Below are 15,413 nucleotides of genomic sequence, written 5' to 3' on the forward strand. Positions count from 1 at the left end.
ACCCTCAGCTGTCATCAATCAGTACTCACATTTACAATACTACACACCCTCATCTGTCATCAATCAGTAGTCACATCTACAATACTACACACTCTCAGAAGGTGTTCCTAATGTTTGTTATACTCAGTAGGCTACAGACTAGTAAACAAACTCTCACACAAAAATATACTCCCCTCTCTTTCATCTTCTCTGTTGGCTATTCCCTAATAGGACCTGGTTATGTGACAGTTAAGTCTGTTAGTAGGACCTGGTCATGTGACAGTTAAGTCTGTTAGTAGGACCTGGTCATGTGACAGTTAACAGTCTGTTAGTAGGACCTGGTCATGTGACAGTTAAGTCTGTTAGTAGGACCTGGTCATGTGACAGTTAAGTCTGTTAGTAGGACCTGGTCATGTGACAGTTAAGTCTGTTAGTAGGACCTGGTCATGTGACAGTTAAGTCTGTTAGTAGGACCTGGTCATGTGACAGTTAAGTCTGTTAGTAGGACCTGGTCATGTGACAGTTAAGTCTGTTAGTAGGACCTGGTTATGTGACAGTTAAGTCTGTTAGTAGGACCTGGTCATGTGACAGTTAAGTCTGTTAGTAGGACCTGGTTATGTGACAGTTAAGTCTGTTAGTAGGATCTGGTCATGTGACAGTTAAGTCTGTTAGTAGGACCTGGTCATGTGACAGTTAAGTCTGTTAGTAGGACCTGGTCATGTGACAGTTAAGTCTGTTAGTAGGACCTGGTTATGTGACAGTTAAGTCTGTTAGTAGGACCTGGTCATGTGACAGTTAAGTCTGTTAGTAGGACCTGGTCATGTGACCGTTAACAGTCTGTTAGTAGGACCTGGTCATGTGACCGTTAACAGTCTGTTAGTAGGACCTGGTCATGTGACCGTTAACAGTCTGTTAGTAGGACCTGGTCATGTGACAGTTAAGTCTGTTAGTAGGACCTGGTCATGTGACAGTTAACAGTCTGTTAGTAACACCTGGTCATGTGACAGTTAACAGTCTGTTAGTAGGACCTGGTCATGTGACAGTTAAGTCTGTTAGTAGGACCTGGTCATGTGACAGTTAAGTCTGTTAGTAGGACCTGGTCATGTGACAGTTAAGTCTGTTAGTAGGACCTGGTCATGTGACAGTTGACGGTCCCCTAATAGGGCCTGGTCATGTGACAGTTAAGTCTGTTAGTAGGACCTGGTCATGGGACAGTGGACGGCCCCCTAATAGGGCCTGGTCATGGGACAGTGGACGGCCCCCTAATAGGGCCTGGTCATGGGACAGTGGACGGCCCCCTAATAGGACCTGGTCATGGGACTGAGCCAATCTCTGGCAGAGTGACGGCACTAAATGGGTCACCACCACCAACAGTCACAGTTCCATCCTCACTGAGACACCGAAGCGCGTCACACACTCACACACACACGCGCCTGCCCAAAGGGCCTCTCCACTAATTAAAAACATGGAAAAAGAGGACATCTGAGGACGCTGACACTATATCGCTTGCTTGCTCTCTTGCACTCTCTCTCTCCCTCTCTTCCCCCCCTCTCTCTCTATCCCTCTCTCACTCACACACACACTCCTCATTATCAACCTCTCTACACACTACTGTATGTTCTATCTGAAAAAGGTATGTGTAAATTCAGTGGCATGTCAACAGATCAGCTCAGATCAACACACACATGCATCACGCGCTCTGGTCACTAGCTCACTGCACACTACATGGCCCAAACCCTTACTGTCTGTGTTCTTCTGTCCAGGTGGATGGTGGCAGGAAGTCAGTGTGTTTTTTAGGAGTCCAGACACAGTAAGCCATATTAAGCACAGGAAGTGGACCTTTTATTGTCTAGAGTCTTGTTAACTCAATTGGTTGGTTGGCCTGGTTTTCAGTTGCTCTGATACAACGAAGCCTTATTTTACTACCTGTTTACATGATATTGTTTTGGACATTACATTGTAAAACCACAGTCTTTCTCTTGAAGGTACAAGGTGCTATAGTTACCATTTTGTTTGAGGCAATTACCCAAAAGTACACATAGTCTTGGCTGTAATGAAAATGTGAAATCATTTGAAGGAATTTTACTGCTCTATTTGGAACTTGACCACTCTGGCCCATGTCTCCATGGTGATATGCAGCAGGTGGTTGTCATGCCATTGTGAGTGGGTGAAGGCTGTGCCCTCATGACCAGTTTGAGCACCAGGCTGCAAGGCAGGTTGGGTAGGGGGGGGTGTGCGTTTCTCTGTCTGAATGCTCTTTAAGCCTTCGGTGTCTGGCTGGGATTGTGTGTTAAGCCTTGTCTGCGAGGCAGCAGACACACACTGCAGGAGAATCTATATCCCTTATCCCCCTGTCTTTCTGTTATTTTAATACCCCCCCTCCGTCCTCTCTCCTCGCTTACTTTGAGATTTCACTTTGCAATATAAACTCAGCAAAAAAAGAAACGTCCCTTTTCCAGGACCCTGTTTTTCAAAGATAATTCGTAAAAATCCAAATAACTTCACAGATCTTCATTGTAAAGGGTTTAAACACTGTTTCCCATGCTTGTTCAATGAACCATAAACAATTAATGAACATGAACCTGTGGAACGGTCGTTAAGACTAACAGCTTACAGACGGTAGGCAATTAAGGTCACAGTTATGAAAACTTAGGACACTAAAGAGGCCTTTCTACTGACTCTGAAAAACACCAAAAGAAAGATGCCCAGGGTCCCTGCTCATCTGCATGAACGTGCCTTAGGCATGCTGCAAGGAGACATGAGGACTGCAGATGTGGCCAGGGCAATAAATTGCAATGTCCGTACTGTGAGACGCTAAGACAGCACTACAGGGAGACAGGACGGACAGCTGATCGTCCTCGCAGTGGCAGACCACTTGTAACAACACTTGCACAGGATCGGTACATTCGAACATCACACCTGCGGGACAAGTACAGGATGGCAACAACAACTGTCCGAGTTATACCAGGAACGTCCAATCCCTCCATCAGTGTTCAGACTGTCCGCAATAGGCTGAGAGAGGCTGGACTGAGGGCTTGTAGGCCTGTTGTAAGGCAGGTCCTCACCAGACATCACCAGCAACAACGTCGCCTATGGGCACAAACCCACCGCCACTGGACCAGACATGACTGACAAAAAGTGCTCTTCACTGACGAGTCGCGGTTTTGTCTCACCAGTGGGGATGGTCGGATTCGCGTTTATCGTTGTAGGAATGAGCATTACACCGAGGCCTGTACTCTGGAGCGGGATCGATTTGGAGGTGGAGGGTCCGTCATGGTCTGGGGCTGTGTGTCACAGCATCGTCGGACTGAGCTTGTTGTCATTGCAGGCAATCTCAACGCTGTGCGTTACAGGGAAGACATCCTCCTCCATCATGTGGTACCCTTCCTGCAGGCTCATCCTGACATGACCCTCCAGCATGACAATGCCACCAGCCATACTGCTCGTTTTGTGCGTGATTTCCTGCAAGACAGGAATATCAGTGTTCTGCCATGGCCAGCGAAGAGCCCGGATCTCAATCCCATTGAGCACGTCTGGGACCTGTTGGATCGGAGGGTGAGGGCTAGGGCCGTTCCCCCCCCAGAAATGTCTGGGAACTTGCAGGTGCCTTGGTGGAAGAGTGGGGTAACATCTCACAGCAAGAACTGGCAAATCTGGTGCAGTCCATGAGGAGGAGATGCACTGCAGTACTTAATGCAGCTGGTGGCCACACCAGATACTGACTGTTACTTTTGATTTTGACGCCCCCCCGCCCATTTGTTCAGGGACACATTATAAAAATGTTGTTAGTCACATGTTTGTGGAACTTGTTCAGTTAATGTTTCAGTTGTTGAATCTTATGTTCATACAAATGTTTACACATGTTAAGTTTGCTGAAAACAAACGCAGTTAACAGTGAGGACGTTTCTTTTTTTGCTGAGTTTAGAACATTAAGTGCACCACGCCATCTCTTTCTCTCCTCTGTCTCTCTCTGTCTCTCTCTGTCTCTCTCTGTGTGTGTGTTTGTTGTGTTGATGATAATGTTCTCTCCCTCCAGGACACAGCCAGTCTGAAGGTGTGGCCCAGCACCAGTCCCAGTGAGCTGATGGAACAGGCGTTGAGGAAATGGCTGACGACCCACGGCCCCGAGGAGGAGGGACGCCAGGCCGAGCAGTATGTTCTAAGGGTCAGCGATAAGCTGGAGTTCCTCTGTGGAGACCACCCCCTCATACAGTACAAGGTGACCCCTTACTCTTAGGCTAATCCTCAGTGCATACAGTGCAAAGGGACCCTACTATTGCCCAATGACCCCCTCCCCTTTAAACCTAAACCCTCTGTAGAGTGCTTTCTTACCATCAAATTGCTCCCTTTCTCAATCTCTTAAACTCGAGTTTCTGTGCTGTGCTGACCTCAACTCTCCTCTGAAAATGACCTTGTATATCTCAACCATTCCTTAATGATTCATATCATAAATAGTAAACTCTCTTCGACCGTAACGGTTAATGTTCCAGTCTCAGTGTTCCAAGGTCAGAGCGTGTGTAGGGAGTGGTCAGGTTGGGGTTGAGGAATATCTTTAGGTTACGACCGTAACCCTGGTTCTCTGATAGTATGAGTGAGGTATTTTACTTATGGGATACTCCCCCAGCGTATTCGTCAGAAGCATTTATTACACTAAGCCAGCCATAATTGGCTGGATGTTGAGACGTGTGCTTCGGGGAAGGATGTCCCTCCTACCCTATAAAAGGTCCTACGTAGCATCTCTGAGTCATTTAATAATAAGCAACACCTCTTCCTTGCTCATGCAAGGAGGGTGGTCTGGTGAAATACCTCACTCATACTATCAGAGAACTGGGGTTACAGTCGTAACCTAAAGTTCTTTCAAGTATTCATTTCGGTGTTTCACTTATGGGATAATCTGACTCCCGTATTGCCAGACAAGCTTATCCTGATGACCGACTGCCCTGTGCTGTATATCACACACATTGGCTTTGCCCCTCAGAAGATCCTACACGTAAAGCAGTATGCGCCAGGGTCGCTGCAGTGACCTTTAAAACATTGCAAATGTATGAGGCAAAGCCCTACTTGCTGCTGAGCAAATATCTTGGATAGATATACCCAGGACGTAGCCATTCCTCCAGTGGAATGAGCCCATAGGCCAGCAGGAGAATGAAGACCCTTACTTGTGTATGCCAAAGTGATAGCCTCCACTATCCAATGGGAGAGGCGTTGTTTAGTGAGCGCTTTACCTGTGTGATGTTTCGCCCAGAAAACAAACAGCTGATCACATTTTCTAAACCCCTTACATGCTGACCAGACCGGACACGTCGTGTGCGCGAGCGTCGCAAAATACATTTAGAAATCCATGTTATTCAATAATTGCACCCACACTGCTCGCGCGCGCCAACGAGCGTCTGCGATGCCAAGGGCTAAAATAGAACTCCTTTCTTTTTCTGATGCAGATCGCGCTGAATGTCCTGCCTCTCCCATCTCCTCATTGGTTTATAGAAGCATGTACCCACGTGCCATCTCCTCATTGGTTATACCCACGTGGGTGATTGAAAGTCGAACTGTTTTGCCGGTAGTCGTGGTAATACTATGGGAGTTTAGATGCCGATCACCATATAAGTTCAAAGATGAAAAAGCCTGGAAGGAGGAGAGATGACTAGAAACAATTCGGTTGGCCGTTTTATGTGTGGATTAATCATCGGAGTAGAGGAGCTTGTGCATTTTAGGTAAAATAACAACTCAATGTTTATATCGCAGGACAAATTAGCTAGCAACAGCAAGCTAGCTAAATAGGACAAATTAGCTAGCAAGTGCAAGCTAACTAGCTAAATTGCCATACCTGTTGAATGCTTTTTGACCTGTCCCCAAATTAATGTCATTGGTTCAGTGTTTGTTTTGATATTTTAACCTGCGTGTCGTGATCGCGTTTGGTGTAGGGAGACAAAATAAATTTATGCACGATGGCGCACGCGTGAGTTCCGTGTTAGTCTTGTCCATGTAGATGTGCGGAGCGCGTACCGGACACAACATATGCAACCGTTGATGTTCCGGAGAGGGAAACGGTGGGGGATAAAAAGCTTCCAGCTCAAGGGGAAGACGCATCAAAGATGGATTCATAATCTTACGGATAAAGGCGGGGTTAGGCCGCAATGATACCCTATTGTTATCGGATGCAAATCGTGCGCATGACGAGTGCAATGAGAGTGCGTGAATGTCACTCACACTCTTGGCGGAAGCCAATGCTAGTAATAGCCTGGGCTTAAATGAAAGCATCTTCAGTCTCACCTGATCCAGGGGCTCAAAAGGCTGTTGGCAGAGAGCATCCAAGACAATTGATAAATCCCATGACGGGGCAAGCTGTTTGGACACTGGACACAAACGACGTGCACACTTCATAAAACGGGTGACAAGGGGGTGTTGCCCCACTGTCATGCTTCCAAAACCTACATGACAAGCCGAAATGGCTGCTAGATATACCTTACTAGTAGAAAAAGCATTTCCTTTTTCTAATAATTCCTGTAGAAGAAACAGGATTACCGGGACAGAGCACTGGAATGGCACTGTCTGTGATTTAGAGCACCATTCCTCAAACACGCGCCATTTATAATTATAACGGGACCTGGGGGAGGAGGCTCTAGCACTCTGAATAGTCTAAATGACATTTTAGGGAAGCCCGGCAGTGTTCAAGATGCACCATTCACGGGCCAGGCCCAGAGTGCCAACCATTCCGGGTGAGGATAGACAATCTCCCCTCCTGCCTGGCACAGTAGGTCCCGACGTAAGGGGAGGGGCCACGGATGACCGCATAGTAGTTGAGTGATCTCCACTAGCCAGTGTTTCTCTGGCCAATGTGGCACTATTAGTATGAGAGAGAGGGTAGGAGAAATCAGGGCCAGTGGGTGGGAATGCATACAGGAGGATGCGTGGCCACTCGTGCGCCAACGCATCCACTCCCCTCAATGTATCCTGATCCCTCAGAGAAAAGAACAGTGGACATAAAGATCCACTGCTGGCATGCTGAGGTGCATTCAAACCTGATTGGCTACCTCTGGCTGGAGCTTCCACTCTCCACATAGAGGGTTCCCCCTGGCAAGTAAATCTGCCCCCAGATTCAGTACTCCAGGTACATGAGTAGCTCTCATGTACCGGGAGTACTCATGTACCGGGAGAACTCATGTACCGGGAGTACTCATGTACCGGGAGTGACTGGAGATGCACTGCTCCACATAATCAGTCTGTGTGCCAGTGTGTGTAAGTGAGGGGATCGTAGTTCCGCTTGCAGTTCCGCTTGTCTGTTTATGTAAGACACAACAGTTCTGACTAGAACATGACGACCCTCCAGAAATGGTAGGAACAACTTTAATGCTAGGGACACTGTAAGGAGTTCCAGTCAGTTTATGTGAGTAGATCGGAGATGGGGTCCCCACACCCCGTTGACAGTTCTCCCCTCATGAGTCGCACTCCAACCCGAGAGAGATGCATCGTGACTACTTTTCTGGATTAAAAGAAAAGTCCGGTAACTTCAGGAGTGCAGTGCTACCATGCAATCTATGGAGATCTGTACACGGTGATGTTTGTGACGTATTGGGCTCAGAACTAGAGAAGAGACCCAGCGTTGAAACCCTCTCATATTCAAACGTCCTAATGGGATGACTACTAAAACATAGCTGCCTCAGGCATGTTTTGAAAGACACCAGGTTCCCTCTGCCTAGCACTGTTTCGCAATCTTGGAATGTTCTTTTACGTTCCACTGAAAGGCAAACTTTGAATGATATTGAATCTAGGATTAAACCTAGGAAAGAGATTGTCTGCATGGGAATCAGAACGCTCATTACTGTGTTTATTCTGAAACCTAGAAATGGCAGGTGTTCCAATAGTAGCTGACTGTATTCTAAGACCTCTTGTCTCGATTGCGCGCACAGCAGCCAATCGTCTATGTACATTATCAACCCAATGCCCCTCTCTGAGTGGGGCTATGGCTGCCTCGGTACACTTCGTAAAAACACAAGGTGACAGTGAGGCCGAAGGAGTACCACAAATTCATAGATTACACCTTGAAAAGCAAATCTGAGAAATTTCCTGTGAGGAGGGTATATTGAGATGTGAAAATAAGTGTCCTTCAGGTCAACGGATACGAACCAATCGCCTGGGCGCACAGAACGTATAGTTTCTCATGTGCCTGTTCAGAGCATGTAGATCTAGGATTGGGCGTATGGGTCCTTGGTGCCATGGGTGGGAAGGGAGGCTTCTTAGACCAGGGGGTCCAAGGTTCTCTGCTGCCCTGAGCTCCCAGCCTGGGGGGCTGGGCGTCTGGATATTTTAAAGGTTGAGGGGGGTCGACCTGCTGCAGCCTGGGTGAGGCACTGGGCTGTGTCTTCCTGGGCAGACAGCTGAAGGGCTTCACCCTCCCTCTTTTTCCTCCACGCACCGTTTCTGCATCATCTCGACGGTGGGACCGAAAAGGCCTTTAGGGTTTACTGGAGCGTCCAGGATCTTCAGCTTCTCTCTCTATCAGACACCGTGGATAGGTTGAGCCTTCGAGCCTGGGATATCATAAGCCCCATCGCTCTTCCTGATGCCTGGACAGCAGCTTTGAGCAGATGCAGGTTGAGGTCTGTGGTAAAACAGATCTCATCCCACAGACTCGGCTTTGGTGTGACCGCTAGTTCCTCTTGTAGCTCAGCTTGGTATGCCGAGAGCCCTCACCGCTGTGACGACCAACCTGTAGACCTTCTCTGTTGCAGAGGACTGGAAGTGCTCATACTTGGTTGGTAAGGTGGGGCCAGTTGAGGTCATGGAGGACTTCTGGCTGGGGTGTAGATGGGAAGCCACCAGGGGTTCAATGAGGGGCATGTGGGCAAGCCCAATCCCTGCCATGTCAACACAGTCCAACACCGACCCACCTTGGACAGGGTTCTTGGTGTACTCCAGTACGGGTAAACTCCTCCAGGCATTCTGGGAAGACTGGTAGTAATTGCCTGGCTGCCCGTTTGGGTAGCCTCTTACCTTCGTAGCAGGATGTGGTGGTCTCTGCTATTGCATTGGGACAGGGAATCACCAGTTTATTAGCAGCGTGTTTGCACACATCCTGCAGGTCCACACCGAGAACTGGTGTTGATGGCTCCCCGCCTGCGTGCCCGATTTCAGATTCCCCGGCAGGAGGCTTGGTGGCCTGGCCTGAGGGGATGAAGGAGTCATCGTTTCCATCTGATTCCGAAAGGAGTTGTTATCGTCTCTAATCAGGAAGCCCGGCAGGGAGGCGTCAAGGTGGTTGTTGGAGTCCTCCAACAGCGGGGCAATGGCGTCGAGCTGGTCGCCCCAGCTAGCGCTAGCCGCCACGTTTTCACGTGGGGATAGCCATCGCCTCTGAGTCGCCGGCCCCCATGTTAGGGTCCTGTTGACTCAGGCTAGCTTGGCGTGCAAGCCTGCGACGGAGGCTCTTCATAGTGAAGAGGGCACAGTGTGGACAGGAGACGGGAGGATAAGGCAAGCGGAGCACACAGAGTGGGTGTCTTTGGCCGACATCTTGTTTCCACAGGAGCAGATTCATGCCGGGAGCTTCTCCTCGTTTGTGGAGGGAGATGTTTTTGTCGCCATAGCTTGGATCCTATGTTTTTAGCTGTCAGAAAAAAACTAGCGTGGTAGGCTAGTCCGATAGCTAGTGATTTAGTGGGTTATCTCTGACGGTGGCACTCGTGTGATGGCCGGATACTGTTTCTGAAACAACAGGATAGAAAAGATAGCTTGGTGTCGCCAGTACAAACTTTTCTTGTTGCAGTAAAACCACAGAAGCTAGCTAGTGAATAATTGTATATAATAATCATTTTCCTCTAACTATGGTGAAGGAAAAGGAAAATTATCACCACCGCACAGTCCTGAGAATAGCGCCTGGCGAGCGAATTGTAAGCTCACATCTGTGGACAGTTTAGCTAGTTCTGGAAAATGCAGTTGTCGAGGTAAGCTTTCTGATGAAAAGCGAGAAGAGGTGTTTGAATGACTCAGACGCTGCTCAATCATGGCTGGCGTAGTGTTATAAAGGCTTCTGACGAATACACTGGGGACGAATACGCTGGGGACGAATACGCTGGGGACGTAAAGTGAAATACCGAAACGAAAACTGGAAAGAGAACTCCTTGTGTTTAGCCGTAAACAAGAGTCAGTGATCCAGAAACAGTAAATTGACTGATGTCCTAATAACGCCTCATTAATAACACTGTCTTCCTGGAAAAACATTACTGTTAATCTCAAACCTGGTAGGTGTGTATGACTGAATCCATATGAGTGTGTGTGTTTCTGTGCGTGTGATGAAGCAGACTCTGACCATTACGCCCTGCAGAATTGGGTCCGGACCCATCTACTCTCGTTCACGGAAAAGTGTTTAGAACCAGGAACCATCTGATCTACATATGTCATGTCTGTACATTAGATATGGGTTACCTTCCATCTGCCTGATTTCCTCTCTTTGACCCCTCATCCCTCAGTGTGTTTATTCTCGCTCTTCCGTCCTCTCCTCAGAACATATGGACTTGTGTGATGTCTTTCTGTTTAGGTGTGTGGGTGTGTGGTGTTTGTGTGTGCGCGCCATTCACATTTGTAAGGGGTGGCAGGTAGCCTAGTGGTTAAGAGCGTTGGGCCAGTAACCGAAAGGTTGCTGGTTCCAATTCCCCGAGCCGACTAAGTGAAAAATCTAGCAAGGCACTCAACCCTAAAATGTACATTTGGATGTGTGTGTACCAAAGACTGCATAAAGAATTGTACTCTCTGTATTAACACCTCCTCTCCTCTCTGTCCCAGTACATCAAAGCCTGTCTCCAGGCTAAGGAGTGTCCCCACCTGACCCTGGTCCAGGTCAGCTCGGTCCAGGCCATGTTCGAGAAGGAGATCTCGGCCATCGGAGCTGTAGTCAACCGAAAGAGCTCCAACCCCCCCTTACCCCTGCCCCCCAAGAGGAGGGGCCCCTCGGTCAGTTACACTCTTTCTCTGTGTGTCTGTGTCGTGTGTGTGTGTGTGCATATAGGTGCAGGTATGTGTTAGTGAGTCTTATGACGTTTCACCTGGTCCTAAAGGTCAGGTGCAGTTGAATTGCTCATTACCATGACGACTACGTTCCATGGTGACAAGTGACATCTGACAGTAAATGACACACCTGACAATCATTAGCACTTCAAATGTCAATCATCACAACTAAATGTCAACATCAACAAGACTGCATCTGCACTGATCTGAAAAGAAAGATGACGGCCAAACAGTGATGTCTTGTGGTAGTTGGACGCTTGACAGAAGGAGAAGTGAGTTGGGCTTCAAGCACAACACGCCTGTTTACCCAGCAGCTCTCCAGGAGTGTACAGCTTTGTTCTAGGTAGTGAGGAGAGGTTGAGAGAAGGACAGGCTGTTCTTGTGGTGGTGTACTGGAATCAGACATTACAAAAATATACATGTACTCCTCTGTCACATAGACACTGACTTAAATGCACAAATACTGACATACAGTACACACGTTTGCATTAAAAAATGCACTCGTTTACACGTACAAACACACAAAAACAAAATGTTCTTTACACACATACACACACACAGACAGACAGACAGACAGACAGAGCTAGTGGACAGCAGGAAGTGTGCTGCTTATTCATGTTTGTGGGCTGTAGCTGAGGGCCAGTCATGTGGAGTGTTTTTCCTGCTGTGCTGACCCTCGTAAATCTACTCTGCTTGACAACAGTTTGACTCGCCCTACCTTCAGTGTGTGTGTGTTATTCCTACAGTAAATTATGTTCTCCTTGCGTACTCATGAAAATATTTATCTCCTTGCTCTTTCCTCCTCCCCCTCTGTTCCTCTCCTCTTCCCTCTGTTCCTCTCCTTCACTTCCCTCTGTTCCTCTCCTTCTCTTTCCTCTGTTCCTCTCCTTCTCTTCCCTCTTCCCTCTGTTCCTCTCCTTCTCTTTCCTCTGTTCCTCTCCTTCTCTTTCCTCCGCCTCTGTTCCTCTCCTTCTCTTTCCTCTGTTCCTCTCCTTCTCTTTCCTCTTCCATCTGTTCCTCTCCTTCTCTTTCCTCTGTTCCTCTCCTTCTCTTTCCTCTTCCATCTGTTCCTCTCCTTCTCTTTCCTCCGCCTCTGTTCCTCTCCTTCTCTTTCCTCTGTTCCTCTCCTTCTCTTTCCTCTTCCCTCTTCCCTCTGTTCCTCTCCTTCTCTTTCCTCTGTTCCTCTCCTTCTCTTTCCTCTGTTCCTCTCCTTCTCTTTCCTCTTCCCTCTTCCCTCTGTTCCTCTCCTTCTCTTCCATCTGTTCCTGTCCTTCTCTTTCCTCCCCCTCTGTTCCTCTCCTTCTCTTTCCTCCCCCTCTGTTCCTCTCCTTCTCTTTCCTCTGTTCCTGTCCTTCTCTTTCCTCTTCCATCTGTTCCTCTCCTTCTCTTTCCTCTGTTCCTGTCCTTCTCTTTCCTCTTCCATCTGTTCCTCTCCTTCTCTTTCCTCCCCCTCTGTTCCTCTCCTTCTCTTTCCTCCCCCTCTGTTCCTCTCCTTCTCTTTCCTCTGTTCCTGTCCTTCTCTTTCCTCTTCCATCTGTTCCTCTCCTTCTCTTTCCTCTGTTCCTGTCCTTCTCTTTCCTCTTCCATCTGTTCCTCTCCTTCTCTTTCCTCTGTTCCTGTCCTTCTCTTTCCTCCCCCTCTGTTCCTGTCCTTCTCTTTCCTCCCCCTCTGTTCCTGTCCTTCTCTTTCCTCTGTTCCTCTCCTTCTCTTTCCTCCCCCTCTGTTCCTCTCCTTCTCTTTCCTCTGTTCCTCTCCTTCTCTTTCCTCCCCCTCTGTTCCTTTCCTTCTCTTTCCTCTGTTCCTGTCCTTCTCTTTCCTCCCCCTCTGTTCCTTTCCTTCTCTTTCCTCTGTTCCTCTCCTTCTCTTTCCTCCCCCTCTGTTCCTCTCCTTCTCTTTCCTCCCCCTCTGTTCCTCTCCTTCTCTTTCCTCCCCCTCTGTTCCTGTCCTTCTCTTTCCTCCCCCTCTGTTCCTGTCCTTCTCTTTCCTCTTCCCTCTGTTCCTTTCCTTCTCTTCCCTCTGTTCCTTTCCTTCTCTTTCCTCCCCCTCTGTTCCTGTCCTTCTCTTTCCTCCCCCTCTGTTCCTGTCCTTCTCTTTCCTCTGTTCCTGTCCTTCTCTTTCCTCCCCCTCTGTTCCTGTCCTTCTCTTTCCTCCCCCTCTGTTCCTTTCCTTCTCTTTCCTCTGTTCCTGTCCTTCTCTTTCCTCCCCCTCTGTTCCTGTCCTTCTCTTTCCTCCCCCTCTGTTCCTGTCCTTCTCTTTCCTCTGTTCCTGTCCTTCTCTTTCCTCCCCCTCTGTTCCTGTCCTTCTCTTTCCTCCCCCTCTGTTCCTCTCCTTCTCTTTCCTCCCCCTCTGTTCCTCTCCTTCTCTTTCCTCCCCCTCTGTTCCTGTCCTTCTCTTTCCTCTGTTCCTGTCCTTCTCTTTCCTCTGTTCCTGTCCTTCTCTTTCCTCCCCCTCTGTTCCTGTCCTTCTCTTTCCTCCCCCTCTGTTCCTCTCCTTCTCTTCCCTCTTCCCTCTGTTCCTCTCCTTCTCTTTCCTCTGTTCCTGTCCTTCTCTTCCCTCTGTTATTCTTTTCTCTCTTTGTAGCAAGTGAATACATGTGTATGGGAGGTGTCCACCCAGTTTAAGATCGTCCTAATCAAAGGCAGCAAGGTGAACGCTGAGGAGTCCGCCAAGGTAACCACTGATGATGATGTGAACTTGCAAACCTGGAATTTTTGTTGCATCTTTGGTGTTTGCACTAGGACTATATATAACCCATAGTCAGTAGAACACTGTTAGCTCTCACGATCACCGTATTATGGTGAACCCCTTGTCGTCGTCCCCCCAGGTCCAGGTGCGTGCAGGCTTGTTCCACGGCACAGAGTTGTTATGCAAGCCGGTGGTGAGCAGCGAGAGCAGTGGACGCTCGGAACACGTGTGGAACCGCACGCTAGAGTTCGACATCACTGTGAGCGACCTGCCGCGCATGGCCCGCCTCTGCTTCGCCGTCTACGCCGTCATGGACAAGGTCAAAAAGCAGAAGTCCACCAAGAACGCCCACATCAACAAGTACCAGACCATCCGCAAAGCCGGCAAAGTGGTATGTCACACACAAAGCACAGGCACACTCAAATACACACACAGAGACATGTAATATGTATCTCTGTCCCCTCTCATGCGCTTTCTCTCTCTCTCTCTCTGTCTCTGTCTCTCTCTCTGTCTCTCTCTGTCTCTCTCTTTCTCTCTCTGTCTCTCTCTCTCTCTCCCTGCAGCACTACCCTGTAGCCTGGGTGAACACCATGGTGTTTGACTATAAAGGACAGCTGAAGACTGGAGATATCATCCTTCACAGCTGGTCTTCCTTTCCTGGTGAGCACACACACACACACACACCCTCATGCACTTTACAAACACTTTAATTAACCTATACACGCTCACACCTACAAACACATTTCTGAAACTCACCTACATACTTATACACCAAATGTTAGTGGCATGTATGAGTGATTTTTCTGTGTCCTCCAGATGAACTTGAAGAGATGCTGAACCCCATAGGAACCATCCAGACCAACCCGTACACTGAGAATTGTACAGCACTCCACATCCACCTCCCTGACTACAACCCTCACCCCATCCTATTCCCCCCCTTCGACAAGGTGAGGACACACACATTGACGTATTCAAACATGGTTGTAGTTATGAACTATTTCTACCACTGATATGGATGTGTGTGATCTACTCCTGCAGATTCTGGAGAAAGCTGCAGAAATCGCTGGGTCAAGCGATTGCTCGACCATGGTACTGTCGTGAGTTCCAACCACTCAAACACACACACACACACACACACACACACACACACACACACACACACACACACACACACACACACACACACACACAAACACTCTTAAACATGTACGCACTCCTTCCACCACACACAAGCACTCCTTTTACTCCAGAGCAGCAGGCATTTCTAGGACAGAAATACAGACACCAAATGTGTCAGAGGGGAGGGAGGATATTGCTGTGACTGGTTTCCAGGGCAACCCAGTCAGTCCTGATTCTGATCCAGGGTGGTGTTGGCAGGATGGTGCACTGCCACAATGTGTCTCTCCGAGGCTAAGATCAGCCCTGCTGTCACACATACACACACACACACACACACATACACAAATATATACATATAGTACCAGTCAGAAGTTCGGACACATCCCCTCATTCAAGAGTTATTCTTTGTTTTTACTATTTTCTACATTGTAGAATAATAGTGAAGACATCAAAACTATGAAATAACGCATATGGAATCATGTAGTAACCAAAAAAGTGTTAAACAAATCAAAATATATTTATATTTGAGAGTCTTCAAAGTAGCCAGCCTTTGCCTTGATGACAGCTTTGCATACTCTTGGCATTTTCTCAACCAGCTTCATGAGGTAGTCACCTGGAATGCATTTCAA

At 48.2% G+C, this 15,413-nt stretch overlaps 1 protein-coding gene across 2 annotated transcripts in view; it reads left to right on the plus strand.

The window, feature by feature from the left end:
* The window catches only part of LOC106581359 (phosphatidylinositol 4,5-bisphosphate 3-kinase catalytic subunit beta isoform), a 96,127-nt gene that overhangs the window by 70,099 nt on the left and 10,615 nt on the right, over positions 1 to 15,413 (plus strand). For both annotated transcript variants that reach the window (XM_014163366.3, XM_014163367.3), the window contains exons 6-12: positions 4,016 to 4,198; positions 10,759 to 10,926; positions 13,561 to 13,650; positions 13,805 to 14,056; positions 14,229 to 14,325; positions 14,482 to 14,612; positions 14,704 to 14,754. In XM_014163366.3, the coding sequence (XP_014018841.1) occupies positions 4,016 to 4,198; positions 10,759 to 10,926; positions 13,561 to 13,650; positions 13,805 to 14,056; positions 14,229 to 14,325; positions 14,482 to 14,612; positions 14,704 to 14,754 (972 nt within the window). The remainder of the gene's footprint in view (positions 1 to 4,015; positions 4,199 to 10,758; positions 10,927 to 13,560; positions 13,651 to 13,804; positions 14,057 to 14,228; positions 14,326 to 14,481; positions 14,613 to 14,703; positions 14,755 to 15,413) is intronic.

Source organism: Salmo salar, chromosome 20 (genome assembly GCF_965601325.2).
Source record: "Salmo salar chromosome 20, fSalSal1, whole genome shotgun sequence".
In the NCBI taxonomy this organism is placed as follows: domain Eukaryota; kingdom Metazoa; phylum Chordata; class Actinopteri; order Salmoniformes; family Salmonidae; genus Salmo; species Salmo salar.